Genomic DNA, 23,683 nt, shown 5'->3' with positions numbered 1-23,683 from the left:
CACAGGAGCACATGGAGGACTGCAGGGAAGCAGATCTCCACCCTGCAGTCCATGCTGTCCACCCAGGCTGTATCAGGTGGACATGCTGTGAAGGAGCAGCAGCCTTGGAGAGCCCAGCCAGAGCAGGTTCTTGGCAGGAGCTATGGCCCACGGAGTACGCACACTGGAGCAGTACAGTCCTAAATGGTTGCACACACAGAAAGGATCCACACTGGAGTGGTTGTTTAAGAACTGAAGCCTGTGGGAAGGACTTGGATCAGAAAATTCTATGGAGGACTGTATCCCATGGGAGGAACCTCACCCTGGAGCAGGGAAAGAGTGTGAGGGAAAGGAGTGGCAGATAAAAATCTATAATAAACTTACCCTAATTATTCATTCCCCATTTTCCCTGTGCCATTTAAGAGGGAAAAAAAGTCAGGAGTGAAATTAAGCCTGGGAAGAAGAATGGATAGGGAAAAGGTAGTTTTAGGTTTGTTTTATTTCTCATTATTCTGCTGTGTTATTAATTTGCATTAAATTAAATTAATTCCCCCAAATCAAGTCTGTTTTGCATATGATGGTGATAGGTGAGTGATCTCCTCATCATTATCTTGATGCATGAACTTTTCCATCATATTTTCTCCCCCTTTCCTGTGAGGAAGAGTGATAGAGCAGTTTGGTGGACATCTGGCAGCCAGCAAAGGGAAACTCACCACTGCCGATAGATAAAAGGTTAAATATTTTTCATCCAGCAGCACATTCTTATGTGCATATTCTACAGTGTGAACAGCCATGAATATCTGATTGCCTGCACCTTGAGTACCTTCTAGCCATCATTGATGTGTTAGGTAGCCCAGGAACTTCCTTGTGGCTTTTGTCCAGCAGAGGACAAGTGGATTTATCTGAAGTCTTCAGACACGGGGAGAGATACAGAATCTGACGTAATAGGTTGCAGCCAAGACATGGTGAATGTGGAATCACTTCACCAGAAGCCTAAGCTACTCTCCCTTTCTTCTGTCCCAGAACAGGTCAGGTAGGTTAGAACTGCCTGGAGCCAGAGACATCTCATCTTGTCCTACCTTGGCACTGCATTTAACAGCACTCTTCTCCTCCCATAACCTCTTACACATAGTAGTCTGTCACACTATTTCCATGCCGAGATGGCAATAGGGGACAAACAAGTTGCATAATGTTTTATGCTTAGTAGGCCCTCAGTGCTGTCAGTGAGCCCTGTAGTGCTATTTGAGCCCTGTAGTGCCATTTGACATAGTCACTAGTTGAAGAGCCCTTAATTAAATGAACATTGGAGAAAACTGGTGTGGAAGCGACTCAGGTTTGAAAATCACTTGAAATCTGACACAATTTTCTCAGTATTTTTCATACTGCCCATCACCTGAGAGTACTATTCTTAGCATATTAATTAGCAAACCATTCCAATGCAAAGTTTTTGGTGCAGTTGGGAGCTTAGCTATTCATATTTGTCTAGCTTAGGTAGATTTTCTCTGCTTGAGGAAAGCAAGGCTGCCTGCACACTGAACTCATATCTTTGTGTTCTTTGCTCTGGCACACTATTAAAGAAATTTTCTGTCAGCCCTCTGTAGGCATATGACCTGACCAGGTGTTGATATTTATAACAATAAAGGAAAAACCCCAGATAGAAAGTTTCCCTATACACAGGCAAAAAAAAAAAAAAAATTAAAAAAAAAAAAATTATTAAGTTTTCTTTCCTATTTAATTACCCTATATGGTTCCCTGTTTTAGGACCTAAGAGATTTTCTCTGGGATATCTGTGACATGAGAAGGGAAGAAGCAGAGCTGGAACGTACTGATATCATGAATGAAGAGTGGTTACCAGATCGTAGGGGGATTGCAATGAACCATTTCTTTACACTTATGCAGGTATGGACTGCTGCAGTAAGCCTGAGGGAAATTTCATATGGTTGGTTCCAAATATGTGAAAGATTAAAAATTACTTAAGCAAATGTTCATGTGTTTTCTGAATTTGTAGACAAAGTTAAGAGACGAAAAGAGATGGCATTCCATACATATAACTTCGGATTACAGGAAAGATTAAGAAAAATACCATTCTTGTTGTTCAAGCTCCAAAACTTTCAATCTCTATTATATAGATACTTTTAACATTTTTTGAACTGCAATGAATCATCTTGGGTTTTGTGACAGAAATGTTACAGCTCTTTATCCTTCTGTGATCGTATTGACATTTCCTTTTAGTTTATTAATTACATCATTCACAACTTGATGTTATGGTATTTCCCATATCTCAATTTTATTTCACTGATGTGGCTTGAAATTTTATCTGCTGACCAACAAAAAGAATCCCTAAAGAATCAAGTTATGTTTTGAGATTGAGATGTCATTTGCTGCTGCTTCTCAAATATGACTGAGCTTTCAGGTATGTAACCTCAAAGTCCTGCAGTGAAGTAAGATTTCCCTGTTATTGCTGTTCTAGGTGCATAAAATTAGTTTAGAACTGGATTGGAGTATTCTTGACTAGTCTGGCTAGACAGGCTTTTGTGCAAACTGGAGCGACCATTCTGTGAAAGTTTCAGCAAATTTAAAGACAATAAAAACAGTGTTTTAAACGCATGCCTTGTGATGCTAATTTAGCTGAAAAAGCCAGGCCTAAGCAGTTTAGGGTGAGCTTTCAGCCCTTTAATTCTCTCTGCTATTTTTATATGTTTAATAAAAAAGGGACCTGCTCTCTTTTCTCATGTGAGTGTTGTGGTAATTCAAGAAATGTTTGTGAAATAGTCAATGCTATAGTAAGGAAATTGTTAACTTTGTTTTCAAAGAGTCTACATAATGCCCTAAATAAAGACTTTGGGCCACTGACAAAAGAGAGACAAAATATCAAAAAACTGCTGACTATATGAACCTCATTGGTCCTGTAACTAGGATATTTATAGTCCTGAATATTCTAAAAAATCCATCTTGAACTATATGCATAAAGAAGACAAAGTTATACTACAGAGCTTAAATATTTTATTATTCTCCTAGTTATATCCTTGCAATTCTAGTTCTAACAGAATTTCGTGGGCATGTATGATGGAGTTCAGCGGAGATTCACTATGAATGTAATTTGATCTGTCTTTTGTGGACATGCACAATAACCTTTAAAATTGCTAACACATATTAACTGTTTGCAAGCTTTTGTTTTCGTAAAGAAAAATTTAATAGAAAACATTACTTCTTGCTTTACTTTGTACATATACCCCCAAATAAATGAATTACTAATCCTAAACCTACAGGACTAAAAATATAATAACTGTAACTTTATGTCATAACTATTCTTTTTCGAAGCAGCCAAAAATAGGCTTCTTTGTCATTGAGTTCTCCATTTGTGGGGTTTTCTGTTGGAGGTTACATATATTCCCCAGGTGGCTCTGTAACTGTGTAAACACATAGATTTGTATAAATGCCGTTTATCAGATTTCATTCCTTTCTGTGTGCACAGTTTTACTAGAAGATATTTCCTCCTTAACTTATGGATAAGTGCTGGTTTACACCACAAAGGTTTTATCCTTTGTTTTGTGAATGTGGTTTTGTGCATTTTCCCATGAATATTTAGTACTGTTTTGTCAGTTAGAAACTAACACCATACTGAATCAATAAATCAAAACATGACAGGTGTTAAATGTTTCTTGAATCTTACTTGATTTCTTCTGAGATGATTCACACAAAAACATCATGACACTGAGGTGTTCAAAGTCTGTTGATTACTTAGGTCCAGAACAACTGTATGACTTCTAAAATTATCTCCATCACATAATCCTTTTTATTTTATGCTTTTAAGACTATTTCTTCTGAACAAGAAGATCCATGTAATTTGTCAGCACCAGTGTAGTTGCTACTGGGAAATATGTATATTAATCATAGTATATTGTAATTAAATTTAATGCATTGAACATTATTTATTGTAAATAGCTTTTCCTATTTTAACAATTCAGATTCTTATTACTGTCTAGAAATGACAGTGTGAATACATTATAGATGTAAGTAGAAGTATGCATTCAGTATATTAGAAATTTTAAAACAAATATGACTGTGTTTCTTGCTCTCCCTCAAACTCTTAAGGTTTAGAATTGATTCTGTTAACATGTCATAACAAAAATTTGTTCTGTGGTATGTTGAATTTAAAATTGCAATCTCTTTGTCCTTTCTTCTTCAGGCTGAACTGGATCGTTTCCAAGATACAAAGAGACTTCTTCAAGACTATTATAGGTCAATGGAAGGAAAAATCCCAACAGAAGACATTCAAGATTTTACTAGAATCCCATTGTTAGATATTATTAATGGAGAGCAGAAGGAAGATCAAGATGAATCAAGAAGGTAGAAATGCACCATAAAATTGAACAAACAGAACACATAAAATGAACAAATAGGATGTACTGATAGATTTTTGGAGTATGGGGAATTAGATGTGTATATATTTCAAAGGATGGAGAAATAAGATTTTTTTAGCCAGGGATTATAGTCAAATAATGAATCTCAAATAATTTTAGAGGTTACATTTATCCCTCATTTTTTACTTATTTATCTGTATCATATTCACCAATGCATTGCTGAATTGCAAAAAAAATTTTAAAAGCTGCCTCAGGAGGAAATCTACTATTATATAAATGTTTCCTTCTTTCCTTTATATTGCTGACAGTTTACAGCACAATCCTCGCATTTGTAATGTATTGTTGTGGAAGATCAGTTCGTTTAAAATTTGTGCCAGTAAATAAAATTAAATGTTATCAATTTTATGTAAATGTAAATATAATTAACTGTTATGTAATAACAGGTGTAAATCAAAGCAGCCTACAAAGATGTACCAAACTGAACACCATATTAAAAGATGAGGGATACCAGCTGATACTTTCATAGTGTAGAAGATGCCATCAGTAATAACACCTGATTTTTTAACTTAATCAGAGTGAATTTAGAAATTATCTGAGTAATGTGTCTGAATGTGGAATTCATCAGCGGATCACACAGCCATTTGATGTAGTTTTATCTATCTGTTATTATTTTTTAGCTGTTGCACTTAAACTGGACATTTTTCTGGCCATACACATACCTCATCCTTTGGTCATAAGGAAAGTTCAGTCCCTTTTTTTTTTGCTATTGCAAATTTTGAAAATATCATTTCCATTCTTTCAGTGTATTCACCAATGTAGATATTGACACTTTTTATAAAGCAGTATCTAAATTATTCCTTATATTTTATTTTTGAGGATTCCTTTAGTTTCTTGGAAACCACCTTCACCAGGTGGTGAGTCAGAAAAGAGTGGAACTAAGAAGAGTAGTCTTCAGGATAAGAGTTCTGAAAGTGGAGTGACAACTTGCAGGGATGATAAAAATCTTGTTTTTGATACATGGCGAACAGCAGCAACAGCGGTATCAGATATGGTATGAAATGTTTTATTTACTTAAAGATTTCTGGATTGTACAGTCAAAGCCCCCCATTCAGTAGGCAGTCTAAACACGTAATCTTTGGACTGATTATCTCAGTTTCATATGTCTTGCTCCACCACTGATATTTCCATGGAATATATTTGTAGTTCTATGAGGAAAATGTTGCAGTCTGTATTTTCAGCACCTCCATACTTACAACTGAGCCTTTCATTCCATTACTGAGGAATATTTCAAATGTTACCTCTATATATCTTCTTCCATTATAAACTCTTCTCTTATTCCTCAGTAGAAGTGTGAGAAGATGGATTGAGTTTAATCCTGTGAAGCAATGTTTGCTCAAACCTTTCACATGTTCAGACCCTATGGTTACATTCTTTTTTCTATGTAGCTTAAAGTAAATTAGGTAAGATTTTCAGATGGTTGGTTTCTAGGTTAGATTTTTATTTTCTCTTTGATGATTTAAAATAAATTAATTTCTGCACCCTTCTCATGTAGCTCTAGGCTTGCTTTCTGTACTGTTGATTCTTGCTTTTCGAATGTTTTCCTCAAGCACAGGCAGTGACTGTAAGAATTAAACTCAGTATGTCTCTGTCTTGCATTTTTGCTGCAGAATTTTATTTTTGATAAATAATCAAAATTTAGTCAATTAGTTAAAATATCTCCTTTGTTTTTTTTAATGTGTCTGCATCTCATCAAGTAATTTCAGCAAGCATAGGTTATTTAAAAAAGTAGTTGCACAGAGCTGATACTATGTACTGTACTATGTGTGACTGTGGTGTCAAGGTAACAGCTGAAATAGAGTTTAGAGAAATGGAAGAAGAACAAGAACTTCAGCTAAAACAGAAATCTTCAAAAGCTGCACAGAAACTACCAGGCAAAGCAGCTGGGAAAGATACCAAAGGTGCCAAAAAGGCATCTTCCAAATCACCTCCTAAAAAAAAAGGTATTTAAAATGCAAGCTTTGTTTTAGCAGTGCTTGAAATAACTTAAATGTAAATATATTAATAATACAGAAATTAATAACCCAACACATTTGATATGGATATAATTTCTATTTATAATATTTATATATTTCTATTTATATATTTCTATTTCTATTTATGTGATGTCAATATAAAAAGCTGGTAGTGATAAAGGAGGGGAAAGGTTTTTGAATGGCAGTGTATTTATTTAAATGTGTAGTTGTTATATGTAGAAAAAAATATTCTAAATGGGAAGTAAATATTATTTTTTCTTCATGTTCTGTATTGGAATGGAACAGTTAAAGCTAGTTTATCAAGTCAAATAAAATCATATTAAATTATGCCTACTTGACAGCTGAAGTCCTAAAAAAGAGCAGATTCCTATTGAGGTAGTTCTTTGCACATAGGCCTGGCAAGAATCTATCCCATCAGGTGTAAACACAAAATTTATTTCCAAGAGAGAAAAACAGGCAATGTGCTGGAAGAAATTGTGGCATACAAGGCTGTTTATACATTTTCTGACAACTATTTCCTTGTGCAGATAGTAGTTTATGTAATGTTCACCTTTTGTCTGCAGTACGTCATAACTTCATTAGGAAGCGAGACCTGTAGCCTAAACTTTTGTGTCTTTTGTTAAGATATTCTACACAGCAAGAGAGAAGTTCAAGCCCTGTGGGTGTAGGGTAGCCTGAAATTCGGGTACTCCAAATGAGAAAACTGTAACTGCAGAGTTATTGTACATAACACAGTTAACTTTTTTTCTTTGACAGAAGGTTTGTTTGTACTGTGCTCTCTCTCTGGTTATTTCTGCCCATTTTTTTTCTTTGACAGAAGGTTTGTTTGTACTGTGCTCAGTTCTCTCTCTCTCTCTCTGGTTATTTCTGCCCAGACAGAGTGAACAGAAGCATAGCCTTGCAAATACATAGCCAGGTTGTGAGCCCCAGGGAGCCTTAGGCTTAGTTTAGCATTTCAATTTAGCCAAGAGAATAGCAGATTTTCAGACTTCTAGAAAGGTTTTGTGATAAAACTCAGCAGCTGTTGCATGCTAGTTTGAAGTTCATGGATTGCTTATTGGAACCAAATTTTTGTTCAGACCTGGTACAAGATTATCTAAAATCAGAAAACCAGAACTGCAGCTAGAAAGCATGCATTCTTCCTAGCAGAAGATGAAGTATGAGCTGATGGATTTGTAGCTAAAGTACTAACTTTGATTTCATTTCCAATACAGTGTTACTGTCATGTTCCTGTAACATGAGAACTCCCTAGGACGGGGCTATGGGCTTGTAACAGAGTGATACAACTTACCATATGTAGTTTCATCACTTCTAGAACTGACCATTTGTTTTGTGTTGACCTTATTTATCATGCAGATATCATTATAATTTTTCTGTAACATCTCCATCTGCTTTTCTTCTAGGATAAAGCAATAATAGTAAAAGTCATGTGGCTACAGAATTCCATGCAATCTCTAAAAACATGATAAAATACCTTTACAATATCTTAGATAAATAACTCAAAACAAGGTGGAAGTGCAGGGGCATGAGATAACAGATCTCATTTTTCTTTCTGGTTTTTTGGGGTTTTTTTTAATAGCATAATTCTTTTCACTGCTTTGATGGTAACTACTACCATAACAGTTTTACTATAGCTTGTTAAACTTGAATTTCTTCCAGAAGAAACAAGTATTATTCAAAAGACATTTATTTATGTTCTGCTTGTGATAAATTGCTAAATGCTAGGGTCAAACAGGACATTCTGACCATCTAGGATCAAATGAGAGGCACACTTATTCAGTCATGATTTTCCATTCAGAAATACATTTAGGATGTTCTTTAACCAACTTTAGTACAGTTGTATATGCTGGGGTATTTACATGCAGTGTTAACCCTAGCATGACTTGCAGATGTAAATCACATTTGGCAGCTAAGTATCCACCTTTGCATTCTCATAAATAGTCACATCAAGAAAGGTGGGAAATGTAATTTTTCATTATACACAAATTTACAAGCAAATCCAAAGACTGAGAGGTCTGTTTTCCTGCAGGAGCAAAAGCTACTCCAGCTTCTATAGACCCAGAAGAATTAAGAAAAGAAGAACTGGCACTTAAAATAAAGCAAGAATATTTCAGTGCCTTGAAACATGAGGGTATGTTACTATTGGGTTACTTGTATTGATAGGTGATTGTTATTTCTAATTTGACTAGTATGATAGTCAATACTAAGCAGAGACAGTAGGCAAAATGGATGGATAAGAAAGAAAAAGAAGGCAAGTCATTAGTGTCTGGAGAAATCATGAAATATTTTTGGTGTGGTAATCACCAGTCATTCTGTGGTAAATATACTAAAGGTAGTAATAAGATTTTCATTCCTTTTGTCTTCTGTTTCATTTCATCTGATTAATTTGTCATGACTAAGCAAATATTCATCTTGAGAGAAAAGATTTTGCATAAGTTGTTACTCACACTTCAGTATTCAATTGAATTGGATTCAGTATTTTAAATGTTTTGTTCTGGGAAAGAATTTTTTGGCATTTGCGTATTTCACTGATGTTTTTCTCTGATTCCCTCCTCTTCAAGCAACATGGGATTCAAGCAGCAGGACATAGATTTTGTTTGTTCTTCCAAACTGCTTTATGGACAAACTCTTCCAAAATCTATATATTGTTCAGTCATTCTGTCTCTTTTTCTGTCTTACCCAGTAATTTTCAAACAAAATGGTTCATTTCAGCCAAAAAGAGATGTCTAAACAAAGGAAGTCCCAAATTGAAAATGGTTTGAGAATTTTTTTAAGATAAGTTTAGACTAGAAGAAAAACTGTTTTAAAGGAAAGATAGAACCCAGCTTTTATTGATTCTATTTGGCAACAGTTGGCAAACCCATCATCATATGGTACCTCTTTGGCAGGCTAACTATTGCATAGTATTTTACTATGAAAAATGGAGGTCAAACAGCAGTTACTGAACAAACCACAAACTCATAAGCCTTCTGTAGATCCAGTCAGACCAAATGCTTGTATATCTACATCTTTGAGCATGGTTTAATGCAAGAATAAAAATTCCAAGATCTTGGGGTAATGAGAAGAATAGTAATAACTTTGAAGGTACTAATTGCATGAAGATTAATTTTAGTAATTCATGTATTTGTTTTCCTTGACATCGCTTCATTTTCGTCCTATATTTAATAAAAAAACCCCAAGAACCTAAGGATGGCTGAACATGTTGAACTCTATTTCCTATTTGCACAGGCAAATAGCTGGTATTTGGGAATCATAGTTTTGCTTGCAGATTTGTTATCCAGCTGCCTTTTGGTAACTTGTGGTTTTCATTTATACAGATACAGAGAGTCTAGCAAAGGCACTAGTTGTGTATAGTTTCTAAGTTTTTAGCATTGCTTTAATATTTAATTTCTCTGTAGCATCAATGTACCTTGCCTTTTATTCTGTTAGTGTTAAGATAGCAGCTTTGTCAGTACCTACCTCTGAAAATACAGGGAGACAAAAATTGTCATGCACTTACCTCTTTAACATACTGATAGCAGCTGCTCAAAGAACATGTACAGAAGCCACAATTACATCAGCCTTAACTGTACTACAGAAAAGTGACTAGCCAGGCAGCAAGTATCTTCTAAGGTACTTCTAGCTAAAAACAGTTAAATATGCTGAACGTTAGCTGCTTAGACTGAGAACATTCCTCACATTTTATAAATATTATTCATTATGACTTTACCATTTAAACAGAGGCAGCCACAAAATCTCGACTAGAACTTATAAAAGAAAAAGCTTTAGCATTTCTTGAGGATCTAAAATTGAAAGCAGAAGAGGCTTATAAAGACATGGAAAAGTGGCTTGGATCCACCTTCTTGGAGGAAAAATCAAGGTAACTTGTATCAATTTTAAACAGGATTTTTTTTTTCTTTTTTTTAACCTGGATTAAGGTAGTAAATATAGTTGTGTCTTGAGATAGAAGTAATTTAGTAAAAAAATGTAGAAAATAATAATTTCACATAGTTTTATCTTAGAAACCTGAATGCTAGTAACTCATTTCTTGGCTGATTAAAAGGTTCTGCTTGTAGCTGTAACGGTAAATATCATGCTATGCTATTTTTCTTGACTACAGGTTTAGCAGATTACTGAGCAGACAATCAGTTATTGTATTCAGTAGAAAGCTCAGTATCATTTCAGTAGCTTCTTTCCTGTTTTTTACACACGTTGGAAAATTCCACCTGTTGTTCTTATCACCACATACTACATTTCTCAAAATTTTTTCAAGGACCATTACAAAAATGTTCTCCTTCACAGTTTTTTCTGTCCCAGTAAATAAAATGTACTTGGGATCGCTATAGCACATTAGACTATCTGGCATAGAATGACCAATGTCTGTATCATTAAAGGGCTTTTCCTCTCTAAAGGAAAGAAGTAACTTTGCCTTTGCAAAGTATTTCTGGCTTATAATAACTTTTGAATCATACCTGGGACAGTGCTGCTTGATCCATGTCAGGGCATGACCAAGAAGAGAGGCATAAATGGAGGCTGTGAAGGCTTTAACAGGCACTAGCTCAAAGAGGCAAAGCTTCTTCCTTCCAGCCAGTTTTATTTCCTCTCCTGACATGTGCTAACAAAGACGGTATTTAAGGAATATGATATCCTTTGACCTGACACTCCAAGCCAAATCTGTGTTTGACATTTTAGACAGCTGATGTCTTTCCCTGTATAAACTGTACTCATTGCACTTGAAGGAGGAGATCATGTGCCTCTCCAGTATGCTAACCTAGGAAGTGCTTCCATGTTTTTCCATCAGGTCTCTTCTGTGTCTTAAATCTGACTTTGTATAAATTTCTGACTACAGTCAAAAGATTTCTTGCAGCCAGAGGAAGAGTAGACTTCATAATGATTTTGGTAGTTACAGAATTCACACAGAGGGTTTGAAATTCTTACTTTAGGAAAACTTTAAAAGCATAAGCATATTAAAATTTAAAACTACATTGTTAACACTGTGTATTATATTAATGAGTTTCTGTATGTATGTTTTCAGTGTTGAAAAATTGGTAGAGGTTGCACGACATCATATTGAGAGTTCTAGCAAAATCCTATATGAAATGACTTTAGAAGGAACAGATTTCTTCATCAATGGCGATGTGAAAATGGTTCCTGACCCTGTTCCTGACCCTGTTCCTCCACCAGAATTTCAACGCATAGAAACCTCTGGAAGCAGTACTCTAACTATTTCACAACTTGCTACTCTTCATAAGCAATTTCTACAGCTGGCACCTAAAGGTAATAATTTTTTTCCTTTTAACTCCTGAAGGAATGTTTGGTTATCTGCTTAAAATCTAGAGTAATTGGGAGCTTAGTTAGTTGTCTGTATTTTTAAACATAACATTAGTTATCTATATTGTTAAAGATTATACTACAGTTAAAGACCCTGCTACATAAAAAAGCAAAGTCATAGTGGGGGGATTTTGAAAATGTGAAATAACAGACCACTTGAAAGCTTTTAATGGCTTTCCTAGGGGTTTTTATTGTCAAGACCACATGTTTAGTATTCCTCTTACAGGTGTCTCTGTAATAGGTTTTCAGTACAGTGTGTATCATGCTTGCTTTATTTAAATATGCATGTTTTAAAATTTTTTACTAATGGAGAGCTCAGTGAACTCAGGCTATAATATTTTAAAACACAATTTTAAAATTATCAGTATTTTCATTGAACTATTATATAGGGTGTGTTTTAAATATGAACCATTATATTCTTCAAGTAAATGTGTGCCTGTTGTTTGGGTGATGTGCAAGCACTAGCTCAGACATGAAATTTTTTTACCTTTAAACATTCATTTATTGTGTCTCTACCCCCTAATTGTGGGAACTTAAGGCTTATGATGCCTTAAAAGGCTTGTAATAGTTTCTGGGACCATACAAATGTTACAAAGTAATTTAGGTAAGGCAGTTTTAAACTGAGATGGGAAGTAGTTACACATGTATTTGCAGACTGTTTCATTACCAGTGTTCCATATTAAAATTATACTGTTAATATTATTACCAGTAAAATTGTGAAATACAATGTGTAAACAAGTGCTTACAATTCAAGATCTAACTCTTCCAGTGTAATAAGGCCACAAAGGCACAATGAAGTCGAGTTTAATTCTTTATTGGGAAATTCTTTTCATGTATATTTACTGAGCAATTCCAATTTCCTTTTGCATATAAAACCACTTTAGGGAAAAAGATATGACAGTTTTTCTGTAGAGAGATGCATATCATGTTATCTCTAGTCTAAGAATGTAGATGTGTGTGTAAGCATTTCAAAATCTTCTGTAGAGACCTATTCTGCAGATAGTAATGCATATATAATGCACACGAAACTAAAAATCTGTGTGTTTGTGATCATTTGCAGTGCCACAGAATGAAACACAGATACCAGTTTACTTGGTATTTCCACTTAAAAGGGCTTTTTTTGGTTTTTGATCATTCATGATTAAGATACTTAAAAATTTTTTTTCTATTACAAACTTTAATATTTGTGACATATTTAGGACAGAACAACTATTTTCTTCATAAATTTGTGATAATTAGCAGGAAAACAATCGAAGTCTTTATCATTCTACAGTATTTCTCTTTTAATAATATTGTATTCAATAAAATGACCCAACATGACTTGCATGACTATCCGAAAAAGGGATTTTTTTGTCTTAGCAGTCACAAGACTGTAAAAGAATGCTGTTGCTTGTTCTCTGAGACAATGGGAAAGAATTATTGTTTAAAATAATGTCCTATACCCCATGTATTTATCTTCTGTTTGGTGACTATTACCTTTTTTGGATAGCTGAAATAGGATGGAAAGCACAAGCTGTGCAAGTCATCTTTAAAATACTTCCCCCCAGTCTCTTACACATTTTAAGACAAGATAAATCACATCCTAGGTTCCTAAGGTGACCCCTTCACTTCATTATATACTCCTTTCTTTTCTAAAGCATCAGGAAAATTTTTCATAGGCTTCTGTCTCCCCTTTTTCAATAGAATGGTCAACAAAAAATACACTTCTCAGTAGTTAGTCTCTCACTGAACAAAAGAGAGGAAAACACTAAAGCACCCAGCACAGCAGCAGTGAAATTGTTGAACAGCATCTCTAAAGGAGATACCCAAAGGTAACAAACAAGCCCCTGCCTTGGAGAACCTCCAAATAGATCTAGATTTGCTGCCAAACATCTTATTTTTTCTTATTCTTACCTCCTCCAGCATATCTCTCAGTATTCATTGTGGAAATCCTCATAAAAAAGCACTTGTGGCATAGGCTATTGGGCAAGTCTAAATAGAATACATCTACCTATCTGCTTGTACTGAAATAGAAGTAGTAGTAAATAATAAATTTCCTGAAGTTGTTCTGAAAATTGGAAATTAGGCTTTTCTAAAGCATCATGGAGATTACATGAAGAATATTTTTACTTAGAAATGCAAGCAAACAAGGAGTAACAAAGGAGGGGGTAATTATATTAGAAGAAATTAACATGTCAACAGGTTTGTCACAAGATATTTGACAAGTGTCAAAAGGAAATATTTTCAAAATATATTTAATAAATTGCCAAAATTAAAGATAAAAGTGGGAGTGCCAGTATACTTCAAAAATGTTTGATATTTATGGAAAAATTCTTATGAAACAGTTTTGTGTTTCCTAGGAATCTAAAGTTTTAAAGAACTGCTGATTCTTCACAGACAACTTTTTGCTGTCCTGCACACTTGGCTCTCCATGGAAGCACATTATTCTCCATTCTAAGTACCAATGACAAAAAACCAGCCTGTGCTGGACCTCCCTACCTACTGACAGTCTTTATTTGGGAAAGAAGTTTATTTTTTGTTTTATTATTATCCCAAGTGCTATTGCCCAAAGTCAACACTAATTAATTTCACTAACTCTTTGATCACGTTTTTAACAGTGCTCTAATATATTACCTTCAGAGTGCTTCTTCTTAGGAAGAGCTGTGATGACTCTTAAATGGAGCTAATAACATTACCTTTTTTATTTTATCTCTTCCAGTCTTTTTGAATGCATGCTTTTCTCATCAACAAAATTAAAATATCTATTAGATCTCATCCCCTTTAATTTCCTTGAGCACTATGATCTTCTATAACCATGTCTCTTGTCATTTCATTTAGCATATATATGGAATGTCTCCCTTTTCTTCTAAAGTTCTTTCAGAGAATGCAATTTGGGTGTGGTTTTGCATTACCAAGCAGATCAAAGTAGATTCTGTGCCACATTTGTTCTCTATCTTATGACTGAATCACACAGGAGCATTTTAATTTTTTTTTTTTCATGGGCATGATCCTTATGAACCTTCAGTTTAATTATAAAAATTTTTCTATAATTAGATAGAATAGACACCAGCCAGGTTAAAAAAGATTCTATATCCAATAACCAAAAATGTTTTAAATGCTTTTTTATAAAACTGTCAAATAAGTCTGCTAAGATGTAAACACAAGGGACAACCAATGGCCATATTGCATTGCTGTTTGTTTTCAAATTGTGAACTTGTGAATTGAATTTTACAGTATTGGTAGATTTGGAGTAGACAGTTACATTGAAGTGTGCATGTAGTTCAGCTGAAATGTTACCTTTTCAATGTAGTCTTTTATTGAGTCAGGATTATGTGATGACAATGAATAATGTCTACAGATTATGCTTTCTTTCCCCAAGCACTGTTGTAGAAACAATTGAAGAATAGTAATTGCCTGACTTTGATGCAAATAGAGACTGAAGTCCATAGAGAGAGCATAGGAATAGTTTCATCATCTCTAACTTACATCTTTTAAAGACTGTTTATCTTCCATGTCTATTTTTAAGACTTTAAAATATGAAAGTTTTTAAGTTTGTGGGCAGAGGAAGTATCTCTTTCTTGGTAAAAACTTAGCAATTCTACCAATAGTTTAATTTACATCTCCTGTTATGTCTCTTACTAAGTCGTGTATGTCGTTTAATTTCAGAAATCTGTGGAACATATTTAACATGTTTGTATTGTTTCTGTGCATTTGAAAAAAAATATATCTACACACATATATACAATTTTAAGATTTCAGTCAGCATGACAGAGGACCTCACCCCTCACTACATCTGTGCAGCAACAAAAATGCCTTAATTCTCAGTGCTTCTAAGTTTAAAATCCCAATTCTTGCTATTTAATGAAGATTGGACATATAGCAGCACCAGTAATAATTAGTGAATAAATTATGGAAATATTTACAGTGAAATTGACTGTACAGAGTGATGAGTCTATCAACAACTTCGATGAAAAGTATCGCATTTTTAAGACTCCCATCTTTTTCATCTAAGAGTAGAAGTATCCCATATTATTACCTTTTTAGAGTCCTTAAGTTAAAAGAATGTAATTCAGCCCTCAGGGTATATTTCACTCATTCATCCTTATAAAATTTCTGCAGAGTCTTTTGTGTAATTTACAATGGATTATTATCCAAAGCTCTAGTCAGGAACTGCTATGGAAATATTTTTCTTAGTGAAAATATAAGGGAATATTAATCTGTTCAAATGTTTTGGTAAAATTTGATGATGAGGGAATAAATGGTAGCATCATTCTCATCTCTAGTATAAGTTTACAGTCTCTTAATATTTTGTTGCCTGTGTAAATGTATAATCTGAATGTTTAATAGAGATTTTCTACTACATCTGTTTATGGAGATATTTTTATACAGTGCCTATAGAAAATACTCTACTGACTGGTGTATCACTAAGAAATAGTCTCTTTTGTATATCTGCCTTAATAACTGAGACATAGTGATTGCTCTTTAAATGTCACAGGTTCCATTTAAAATGTCACAGACCTGGTTCACAGGGTGTAGTGTAAACTTATGCTCATAATATCTTCACTAAATATATTTTTTCCTTTTTTTTTGAAGTTCTGCACTGCTTATTGAAACATATAAAGGCTTGCCAGTCACTGTGTGTATCAAGGAATGATACTGCCTTTTAAGAAAATTTTAATGAAAAACAATTCTGCTTAGTGTAGCTTTTCCCACATTGGTTTTCTTCTTGATTTCATTTGATAACAATGTGAAGAAGTTGCTTCATAGGTTGCTTCATATGTAGTACAGGCTGGCTTCCTTTTTTATCCTCCATTCTTTCCATGGCATCACTGCAACAGATCCCAGCTTTTCTTATATTCCCAGTTTCTCCATGTCAATTGAAAAAAATGTTGGAAACACTGAAGGCCAATCTTACAGGGAATATTATCCCTGATAGTGGATCATAGGTCTACCCTGATCCCTATTTCCCTAATCACCAGCACATTTCCACAGGTATCCTTATGCCTAAAGAAGGAGGAGGCACTCTAGAGGTGTTAGAATGTTTTTGTCCCTTATACCCTTTTTACTTCTCAAGTTGCAGGTCCAGTTTTCCAGCCCTCCATCTCTTTTTCACCTTACCTTGTGGTTTTGTGTCTGCCTAATGAAGTTTTTAATGTTTACTGTGTATTAGGAATATTTCTCTTCCTCTTTTCGGTTCTGTTTATGGTAACTGGGCACATGTCAGAAAAACCTCCTGAGACAATTCATTTTTCTTTCCATGTGGACCACAGCTGCTACCTCAGATTTTAAGTTCTTTACAAGAATCATTCACACTGTAAATGTATTTAAACTGCGTGTTTCTAACTTCTTTTATTAACATTATGGCCTTTTAGGATGCTTAGAATAGAATGGAACAAACTGTTGCTTTTGTCAACAATGGGAACAATCAGTTCTCACAAATTATTTAGTGTATATATATATATATATATAAATTTGCACCTTCTTCTAAAGTAGAAAAGAATGGCATACAAAAACTCTTTTTCTCAAGACCTTTTAAAGCACTAGAAATAGCATTTCTCCCTGTGATTAGCTTAATGTACTCATTAATTTTGCTTCTTGACGTAGACATCACAATAAGGAGGGAGAGTCAGATGTTAGGTCATCTACCGGGTGTTACTTTTGTTATTTCCCAGTGAACAAATAGATGTCTCATTTTATTACTTCCATTCTGCGTGCATTTTCTCTTGCTTATTTCTTGCTTTCCTTTTGAAGTCCTAAAATTATGGCAATGGTATACTAAAAGAATCATTAAATTACTGGCCAAAAGTAGGAGATAAATGGGATCTAGAAATATCATTTTTAAAATGTCAGCTTATGGGATTTGCTCCTACAAAATACAAGGATGACCATCTTCAGAACAATTTGGGGAAAGGTCAGAACAATCTCAGTCATTAAGAATGCATATACAGTTCTGAAAGAAGTAATAATGTCATTTGCAGACAAACACATTTTAAGAAGATCGTGTCAGCTACTACATAACCATCTTAGGCATTCTGTGTCAGGTTTTTGATTATGTATTGAAAGACTTGCTCCAAGGTAACATTTCTGCTGATGCCAGGTATGATGGACATTATAAGTTTGTGATTTCAGCACTATTTTCTGAAGATGTTTTACCTAAAAGACCATTCTGAATTCCTCTTCATAACTTTGCTCTTCTCTGTTTCAAAAATAGCATTGATGTTGCTGCACTTCATGGGTTACATACTCTGACAAAATTTTAATAGTCAAAATCAAAACTGACCATTTCTTACAAGAATCCTTGGTAGCCTTCAATTGATTTAAGAGTAGGTCTGCTTTCCTTGTTCTCTTTCATGGCTGTTCATTTCAAGTCACACTCTAGTCCCAAATTAACAAGAAAAAAATGGACAAAAATATAAAATATATAACTGATATTTTATAAAATAAAAAATATTTTATATTTAGTTGTTTCTTTTTAAATTATAGCCATAAAAGCACTGAAGCAATTTAAAAGCAAGACTAATTCTTCTAGCAACAGAGAAGTTGGTGACAGAGGGAAAGAGAAGAAAGATTTGGAACGTCAGAAAACAAAGAGGAATCACCAGTTTCCAAAAATATGGCTAAAAGAATATTCCTGGTTAAAATATGATGATGAAAGGGGAATAATGTTTTGTGTACCATGTCGTAAACATAATGTTGATTTGGGGGAAAATGTTCATAATTTTTGTTCTGGCACTGATGACTTCAAACTTGAATTTATAAACACACACCAGAGTAGTGAAGCTCATGCTTGGGCTACCTGCATGGAAGCTGCCAGTTCTGCTTCACCAGATACAGCTTCTGCTGAGCAGATGTTGAAGAGCATGAACTCCATAACATTGGGTAGAGTAGAAAATATTTTTAGAAGATACCATGCTATTGCTAAATCTGGCTCTCCCTATACAGACCCTGATGGAATGTGCAAACCAGATAAACTTTAACCTTTTGACCTTTCTCAGGCATGTCCTTCTGAAAACTTCCCTACAGAGGCAGAACATATCCATCTTCCCATTCCTAATTATTAATTGCACTAATTAGTCTTCCCATAACAAGTACTTTTACAGACAGGATGTGATTAATATGCTTCAGAGCTTGAACTACTTTTTATTTCCCTGTAAGAATATCTGTAAGGGTTGCAATAAGATTACTGTATCTTGATTTTTAATTTAGGAGCTGAGAATGAGTATGGTTTAGAGAATATATATTTTCATAATTCTACATATTCTAAATGCACCTTTCTACTTGATAATTTCAAAATGTAAAGCATACCAGCAGACTATATTTCTACCATTAAGGAAATAGCAATGATTTATATCAAAATATAGCTAAAATTAAATCATTAAAGACCCTTCTTGGTTCCTCCAACAGCAAATGAAGATGTACTACAGGTGATTTGGGAGAAATGAATATGAGGTCATTCACCTTTGAATCAATCAATCAATCTGCTAAATTAAGATAACTCTACTTTCAATATGAAATGTATGTAGTAATGCCAATACCCCACACCCTACTGTACTCCTAAGCTACTCTGTGTACTGTGCTATGCTATTCCACACAAATACACACACACACACACACACACACACATATATATATATATATATATATATATATATATATACACACACACACATACAGTGTCTTCGGTGTTTTGCATAGATGTTCATGCTTCTTCTGGGTATAAAAAATGTGTCAGAAATTGAGTAGGTTTTGCAGGAATTCCTCATTAAAGCATATTGGTCCACTCCAGTAGAGTTAATCTGTGTCAGAAATAGAGATCAGTACTGTGCATTATATAAAATATCTGAACTTGTGATTTTGCAGTTAGAAAAAAAAAATGTTTAGATACACTTTGCCTAATAAGCAACAGGATATATATTTCATGGATTACCTTATTAGATATGTGGCTTGTTATATATTAGAATTGTGAATTCAAGGGTTTTATTTTAAATCACATGATACCAGGAGGGTTTTTTTCCCCTCAAAGTTTTCAAATGGAGATTTTTAACTATACTGAGATCAGAAAAAGTTGGAAAATGCATCTCAAGGATGTCCAACAGGTGAAAACAAAAAAAGAAAGAAAAACCAAAAAATTGTGGTTCTGTATCTGTAACACTGAAGTCACCTCTATGATGCATGGTGGGGGCATGTTTTCTCATACTCTTCATCCATGAAAGTAGCAGAATTCCTTCAACCTCACATCTCAGGAGATATATTCTAAACCTGTGATGATTCTTTCTGCTTTCTTTTGGGCAGTCTTTAGTTTGCATCCATCCTTCTTGATCTAGAGTTTCCAAAGTTGTGTTATAGCAGGAGCCTTAACATCTGGGGGAAAAAAAAACACAAAGGGATTATTTCCAATAACTTCCCATGTACTTTCTCGTTATTATTATTTTTGTAATCTGCTGTAATCCTTAGAGACTTTTCCGTAGAAATTTTACTTTGGCAGTAAGATTCCCTTTGGGACATTTATTCAGCTCATTATGTTAGCCCAGTGGGGCACTTGACATTTCTCTTTATTTGATAGTGTCCTTTTATTCTAGATTTATCTCCAATTTTTAACGTTCACTTTGAATGCTAATACTGTTCTCCAGTGTGCTAGAAGTGTGTTCTGGAATTGTTTTATGTACAGTGTAATAAATGTATCAAAATGTGCAGTCAATTTCTAAAAAGTACTTTGATCTGTTTCTGGTGAAACTTACTTACTGACCTTGACCATCTCCCCAGTTTTTCAAAATCTTCGTGAATAGTGATTCTCTTTACAAGATGCCTGCTGCTCCTTCTAATTAAAAACGTTTCATTTGCTATTCAATCTCCTACATTATTCAGCTAAAACTTATTAGGTTTGGTTTCTTTTATTTTGTACTTATAAAAGGATTTTGTAAAGAGCATACCTGTTTTGAAATGAGTCTTTCTAAGTGGAAAAAGCCAGTTCTGGGAATTGTCTTCCTTTTTCCTTCTGAGGAGACATTATTTTCTTTCACCACTTGCAGAGTACCATTTGCAGACACCAGTATTCTTTTCTGCGTACCATCTGTATTGCTGCCCACTCTCAGCATCTCTCCATGACTATGGGGCACTGACCGCCCTTGACCTGAAGTCATGAGTCATCTATTGTTTGGTATTATAATCAGATACTCAAAACCAGGTTTGTTCTCTGTAATATATACCTGAATCCACTAAGTCTAGGCAAAGATCCTAAAAACACAGTGAGGAATGTATTTCATCCCTCATGTTTGTGTGGGATTTCCTCTGTTTCTCTGAGAGTCCCTCCTTTCTCCTACATATATCAGTAGGAGGAATTAAGTCACAGTCCATTTGAAGATTTTGAACTACTATAACTCTGGAATTGTCCCTCATCAGATGTTTCAGGAGGAGGTGGTAAAGTAAAAAAAATTGCCCTACAGCTCATCAGCAATTCTATAGTTAATATAAACAATTATATAGTTTATGTAAGTTGTGATTTAGATTGCAATCTTTTAATCCCATCTCCGACATTTGTTTTGATGCTAAGTTCTTGATGCTAAGTTTTGATGATAAGTTCTTTAAATTCCATGTCCCTCATACTTTCAATATATGTTTCTGAAGTCAGGTAGCTTCACAAAAAGTGTTATGAGGATATTAGTATCCTTTTAGAATTCTGTGAAGAAAATCAAAATTTCATTTCAGGAAGTCAGAAAATCATAAGAAATAGAGGAACTACATCTTTTATTTTCATGTAAGGAGATCATAGTGGGAGTTGAACAGTTTAAAACATAAGATGTTGTGACAGAAAGCTAAGTTAGACTGCCAGTGATCAAATGGAAAGGGAAATGTTTAACAAAAGCCAAATATTATTAGCTGGGCTCTTTGTGATAAAGCATTAGAAAATCTGATACTGCAAAGAAGTTGTAAAAATTTTCCCTGACATTTTTTGTTGTTCAATGGCTCCTTCATGCATCATAGCCTATTTTCCCCGTGAATCACTAAAATATTACCTGGTTTATGGAATCTTAGAGGAAGTGTCCCAGTAATGATGCTCCTGTGATGCAGGCTTCATTGTGCTGTATGGAAATAATCTGATTCATTGAAGCTTTCATGAAAAAAACAAATTTCCATTTACCTCAAAATTATTATATTAGCAATCCAAGGTGCTTCAGGAAACAGTACATGAATTATCACAATTTTTAGAATGTGTACTTTCTCAATGCAGATAACGCAAAAACTTTCAAGACATCAGAACACTGTTACCAGTCTGACAGTATTTTTTCCCCAGCTTTTAATTTCATGCTGAAATGTGGGGGTAGGATATGAAGGCTTCAAGTCCAGGTGTCTCTCCCTTCCTTCTTCCTGTCCCAACAGACTGAACTTCCCAAATCTATTTTTGTCCTCTTCTCTCCAAGTTAATATATGTATAGGATTTCTCTGCTGTATTAAGATGTGCTGAGGGAATTAATCCTGGTTTTCCTGACTGGAGGTAAACAGGTCTACAGAGATGCAGACTATTAATTCAAATTGGCAACTTGATTCTGAATAATGACACAATGAAATTAATACTCAAATACATTCTTTGTATTGCTATCACATAGCTGTTTCATAAACCTAAATTTCACTTCACTGTTTCACTTCAAACAAAGTGTCTTAGCCATAGAATGTGCACAGCTTTGCCTTTTCAAATGGACAAGAAGTTTGACTGGAAAAAAGGAAAAGAATAAGTAAGTCTTCCCAGCATTTCACTGATTGTGTTTGCTTTTAAAGGTAATCTGAAAACTCCTGTTCTGATGCCATGGAATTGATCACAACCTGACCAAATCAGCTTTATCTCTCAAAATTTAAATAATTTGAAACTTATTTTACATTTTTTGTTGTTACTGCAGAGGTTTTACAGCAAACTCTCACTGACCCAGCAAAGTCCATTTCTGAAAGAAAAGACTCATATCTGTTTTTAAATTTTTTTATACATAATTTTGTGCTTTGATCCCATACATGAAGTTTGAAGTTTCAGTTTGCTCATAAGCAAATCTATTCCTGCTTTAAAAAAAATTGGGTTTGCTGCACTTAACTGATTTTTTTCTTTGGATTTCTTTAAAAATAAAATTAATGGAGCTATTTCTAACTCCCACATGTGAGTTCTGAGAAGCTTTTCAAACAGTTGAATTTTGCTTCAGAATTCAACAGACAACAGTGCATGTTTTCTACCCTATTCTCTAGCTTACACTTGCTTCAAAGAGTGAAGATGGATTTATGATAGATTAAAATAAAGCAGAGTGGAAGAAAGTGTTGGTAGGTATTCAATACACAGAACTCTGAGAGATTGGTGTCTGTGAATGCTCATTAACTGTCAGTGCAGACCATGTGAGGATAGATTAGTGATTTTAGTGCAAATCAGGGCAAGTACCAGAAGAATTGCAGTGCAGTGAAATATTTGAAATTTTTGCTATTAGATAGGTCACATATGATTAATTTTAAATAAGGAGATTTTGTTTGGTTTGGAAAATATTAGCATTATCAATAGTGCGTAATAGGAAAGTAAATAACTTTCTCATATGGCCATTAAAATTTATTTTTTTTTTTAAGAAGAGGTCTATGTAATGTCTAAACAGATTTCTATATTGATTTTTATTAGGTTTTTTACCAAAGAAATTATTTATTGAAGCTGTTAGTGACTTGGTTAATTTGAATCTTGGAATAAATTGCTTTCCTGATGCATGGAAGAATTTAACACTTGCAGATGTAAGTGAACCCCTGTATTCTCTTCAACTGGAGTATTGGTTTGTGTAGGAGAGGCAGCATTGTCCTTATTATGATAAAATGAAGATAATAATAAGATATTATCAGTTTTTCTTTAAAATTCTTCTGTTTCACTAGGGAAGGATCATGGAAGTCACTGTGCCAGACATTTTGTCAGCACTTTATTTATTTACAATTTGCAAATTATATTAGTCCTTAAGATGCCGTCCAAGGTTTTCAGATTTAGAAACATGAAAACTTTCAAATCCTCCA

The 23,683-nt window shown here is 34.3% G+C and overlaps 1 protein-coding gene across 1 annotated transcript in view; it reads left to right on the top strand.

Moving 5' to 3' along the window:
• The window catches only part of SPEF2 (sperm flagellar 2), a 73,748-nt gene that overhangs the window by 37,424 nt on the left and 12,641 nt on the right, over nucleotides 1-23,683 (top strand). Inside the window, exons 21-28 of the mRNA XM_041419454.1 lie at nucleotides 1,741-1,878; nucleotides 4,169-4,329; nucleotides 5,220-5,394; nucleotides 6,184-6,343; nucleotides 8,406-8,507; nucleotides 10,097-10,235; nucleotides 11,391-11,632; nucleotides 23,307-23,413. Of these exons, the coding sequence (XP_041275388.1) occupies nucleotides 1,741-1,878; nucleotides 4,169-4,329; nucleotides 5,220-5,394; nucleotides 6,184-6,343; nucleotides 8,406-8,507; nucleotides 10,097-10,235; nucleotides 11,391-11,632; nucleotides 23,307-23,413 (1,224 nt within the window). The remainder of the gene's footprint in view (nucleotides 1-1,740; nucleotides 1,879-4,168; nucleotides 4,330-5,219; nucleotides 5,395-6,183; nucleotides 6,344-8,405; nucleotides 8,508-10,096; nucleotides 10,236-11,390; nucleotides 11,633-23,306; nucleotides 23,414-23,683) is intronic.

This window comes from Onychostruthus taczanowskii, unplaced genomic scaffold, assembly GCF_017590055.1.
Source record: "Onychostruthus taczanowskii isolate IOZ18803 unplaced genomic scaffold, ASM1759005v1 scaffold108, whole genome shotgun sequence".
In the NCBI taxonomy this organism is placed as follows: domain Eukaryota; kingdom Metazoa; phylum Chordata; class Aves; order Passeriformes; family Passeridae; genus Onychostruthus; species Onychostruthus taczanowskii.
The sequence above is the reverse complement of the archived record's forward strand: the minus strand, read 5'-3'. Positions and strand labels throughout refer to the sequence as shown.